Source organism: Esox lucius, chromosome 7 (assembly GCF_011004845.1).
Source record: "Esox lucius isolate fEsoLuc1 chromosome 7, fEsoLuc1.pri, whole genome shotgun sequence".
In the NCBI taxonomy this organism is placed as follows: domain Eukaryota; kingdom Metazoa; phylum Chordata; class Actinopteri; order Esociformes; family Esocidae; genus Esox; species Esox lucius.
This window is the reverse complement of record NC_047575.1, coordinates 47,002,223-47,005,843: the sequence shown is the minus strand read 5'-3', so window position 1 is coordinate 47,005,843 and position 3,621 is coordinate 47,002,223. Positions and strand designations below refer to the sequence as shown.

General features: G+C 41.3%; 1 protein-coding gene across 1 annotated transcript; it reads right to left on the bottom strand.

The window, feature by feature from the left end:
* Positions 1 to 203: 203 nt before the first annotated feature.
* tmsb (thymosin, beta) lies at positions 204 to 2,606 on the bottom strand. Its single transcript, XM_029121187.2, has 3 exons — positions 2,482 to 2,606; positions 1,547 to 1,651; positions 204 to 477 (listed from the first exon to the last, which is right to left on the bottom strand). Exons 2-3 carry the CDS (start codon positions 1,644 to 1,646, stop codon positions 440 to 442), a joined length of 138 nt encoding a protein of 45 aa, XP_028977020.1. The 5' UTR covers positions 1,647 to 1,651; positions 2,482 to 2,606; the 3' UTR covers positions 204 to 439.
* Positions 2,607 to 3,621: the final 1,015 nt, after the last annotated feature.

The window sequence follows — 3,621 nt, the reverse complement described above, 5'->3', positions numbered from 1 at the left end:
TATATATATATCCTTCCAATTAATTCCTTAGAATAAGATTTAACAAGGAGAACAATAACCATAGGTTCTGTGGGCATGATGTGGAAACAACTGAACACATTTTCTTCTTACACTTTGGGACACTTTACCTTTCAATGGTCAACTAACATTCATTGGCTTGCAATTAGGATCCTGTTGTAATGATTACAAATATCAGATTTTTTCAATGCCATCTTTATTTCTATGACAGACATACAAAGCAAAAAACTGTTTCAAATAAGTATGCTTCTTTTTACTGTAAAGGCCAATCCAATTACATATTCTTTCTGATTTTATATAGATGAGCACCAATGTGAAAATCGTCCAAGGTTCTGTTCTCTCTTCTTAGGGTGGTCCTTGCCAGACAGGTCAGAGAATCAACTTAATCAAGGAATTTGTTGGAAACTCCTCCCTTCTTTGGTCAAGGCGATGGCTCTCGTTTCCTCTCTTGGTCAATTGCTACAAAAGAGGAAAAAACATGTTCAAACAGTCGTGACAACAATCTCTGATATTCATGAATTGGGAATATATTACCATTATTGACTGATTAGCTAGATAAAGTAAACTTCTCTTATCCTCCCTGAAGGCAAAATGCACGCGATGGCAAGATATATGAGAAATATTTGGTACGGACAATTTCACAGATTGCCACAGTTTCATAAAAACATTTATACAAGCTGTTATTTCCAATGAAAGGCTAGTGAACACAATTGGGTAGAACCTTGAAATTGAGGCAGGTAGGGAAAAGCAAAAGCTAGACAAATCTTTGTGGGCAATATTGGCACGTTCTACCATTACAAGCTGTTAGGAAATTAGATTGGATTAGATTCAACTTTATTGTCAATGAACAGTACAACGAAACACAGTAATGCCCACTCTGTGAAATACGCATGATACGCGATTACTCAATTCAACCCAGTACTCTTACTAAACAGCAACACAGAAATTGGTAAACATAATCCACTCTGTTCACAACATATTCTACTTTTGGGAACAAAAAAACTAATTGAGATGTTTCATCAATGAGAAAATGGACAGAATGTCAGACCAGTTCCATGTCCCCACAGGCCTTTGATGCACTGCCTCTGGGCTGCCCTCGCCCAGTGGGTGGAGACCTGGACCTGATGTTGCAGATTTGAGTATCCATCTCACGGTCCATCTGACTGGACAACAGCTGTTGACTCAGGCTGTCACAGTGTAAGACTGATGGGAGAACTGGGAGAGCCCTCCCCCCTCCCGGGACTTTGTCAAGAACACCGTATGTTCTATGAGGCATCTGTGATCCTTGCTTTTGTAAATCTCTAATATGGTCTCTGTCAGTTACCGTTTTTACATGGAATACCAGGAACCTGAACACACAGTTGTCCTTCCAAGTACATCATTTCCCTTAATTCTGTTGCCTAGTCATCCGTTGCCAGGGAGAGACGCAAGTAACGAGATGGTTTGAACAGCCCGTGACACGCCCCAAATGGTCGTTTCCTGACTGAATCAGATTCACCACACTGCCAGATGGACAAGTCTCACTCACTTTCTTTGGTTGGCAATTGGTTCTTCACCCTGGTCTCTGTCTTCTTCAGCTTAGTCTTGTCAAAGCTGGAGATTTCCCTCATATTCGGTTTGTCAGACATGGTGGCTGAAGGTGGAGAGAGGGGCGCTGTTAATGACAATGTGGGTTTCGATATGGTCTCATCAGAATGGACACACCATAGAGTGACACATCACTTGCATACTAATTTCCACCAAACAGGGATTTGAAGAGTGTGTGTGTGTGTGTGTGTGTGTGAGTCTGTCTATGTCTCTTGGTGTATCTGTCAGTGTGAGTGTCTGTCTGTGTGGCTGAAGGGCAGTTCTAAGACATCCCTGGATGCCAGGCTATTGTTCTCCGCCATTAAATATTGGGGCTCTGTTTTTATTGCCCATTCTACACTTCCTTCATTCTCTCCATCCCTCCGCCCTGTAATTCCTCCATTCTCTCCATCCCTCCGCCCTGTAATTCCAGTCCTGTTCCCTGTACTTCCCTTTCTCCTCCAACCAAGACAAAGACAAATTATTTTAAGTGCCTTACTATATATAATGTTAGTAATGGACCCTCTTAAAATCATCGCAGCTCGCAGACATTCTGCTCACCAATAACCAGCCTGTACTTCACAGTCCCCAGCTTCATCACTCAAAGGGAGGCACGTGGCATGTATACCAACCACATTGTGAGTTCAGTACCAATAATCCAACAGCCACACCGCCAGGGATAAATTACACAGCATTTACTTATCACAAGTCACTGTCGTTCAGGTCACTGTTTAACGTTCAAGCCACTAGATGCAGTGCTTGCGCGATGCGATGTGCAGTAGATGGATCACGAAACTAGATGCAGTGGCTGTAGCATGAAACTTGATGCAGTGTATGTGCGATGCGATGTGCAGTAGATGTTGCATGCAGCAGCTATGGATTTACTGGCTGTCTTACCGTAGTGCAGGGTGTGCCGGTTCCAGAAGCTGACGCTGGTGTCTGTGTCTGTGTCTGTCCACCGGTGGCTCAGGGCTGCGTCTGAATTCGCATGTGTGTGCCTTCAACAGGGCGTGGGTTGGGGGAGGGAGCTATTGATCCGCCCATCTCTCTCTCTCTCTCTCTCTCTCTCTCCCTCCCACTCCCTCCATCCTGACACAACGTTAAATATTCATTGCGAGTAGTAGGAGCTCGTGATGGGCATGTCGGCTCTTTTTCGTTCTGCTCAGCTCACCAAAAAGAGCCGGCTCTTTTGGCTCCCAAATGGCTCTTTAAATGTATTTATTTTCAAGTCGACCGTTTGCGATAGTTGTACTATGATTGGTGTAAAACAATTCGATTTTTAAATGAAATAATACACTACCTTAACCACAATGTATTTAAAATGCATTGTTTTGTTATGAAAAAGAATGCTATTAAACATTTGTGTTTAAAGTATAACGTTTTAATGTATATAAACAAAGTGCATATAAACCTAACCATTCAAAACAAATACAATCTAAAGAGCATAATTCGAATGCTTTTGGACCTGTGAACTGTGTGACCGGGTGTCCCATAGAAAGGACAGACATTTTTGAGAGGCAACTTGGACATTAGGGAGCACTTATTGAAATTGAAAGTTGTGTACTGTAAATGGGCATTTCATGCATATTTTATTACATTCTACTGTATGCACAACATGCACTCATTCAAGCCTATTTATCTATAAGAATAAAATAGACCGCTGATTCATAACAAACCCATCAGTGAAAATGAGTGTCTGTGAGTGAACTTGTTCTTCCCTCCATGATTTTCGACGGTGTGTAATTGGTTATGGAAGTATTTTGCCTAGCTGGTTAAGATGTCCGTGATTGTAGGTATTATTTACGGTAACAAATGAATTCAAACATGTTATTGAAGACTGATATCATTGCTTTTTTTTGTGCCAAATGTCTCTTTTGTTTTGCAATTTAGAACACCCCTTGATTACCTACTAGAAATTAGCATGTAATACAATGCATTTCTTTATTTTCTGTGAAGTTTAAACAAATGACTAATGATAATTAGACCTCCGATCTCTGTCTGTGATGCTGAAATATGCGTCAAAATAGATACGATGAA

Excerpts from the sequence above, each read along its gene's own strand:
- tmsb (XM_029121187.2), bottom strand. The coding sequence starts at position 1,646 with ATGTCTGACAAACCGAATATGAGGGAAATCTCCAGCTTTGACAAGACT. Across the intron at positions 478-1,546 it reads CCAATTGCCAACCAAAGAAA|CAATTGACCAAGAGAGGAAA; the intron begins GTGAGTGAGACT and ends CCTCTTTTGTAG.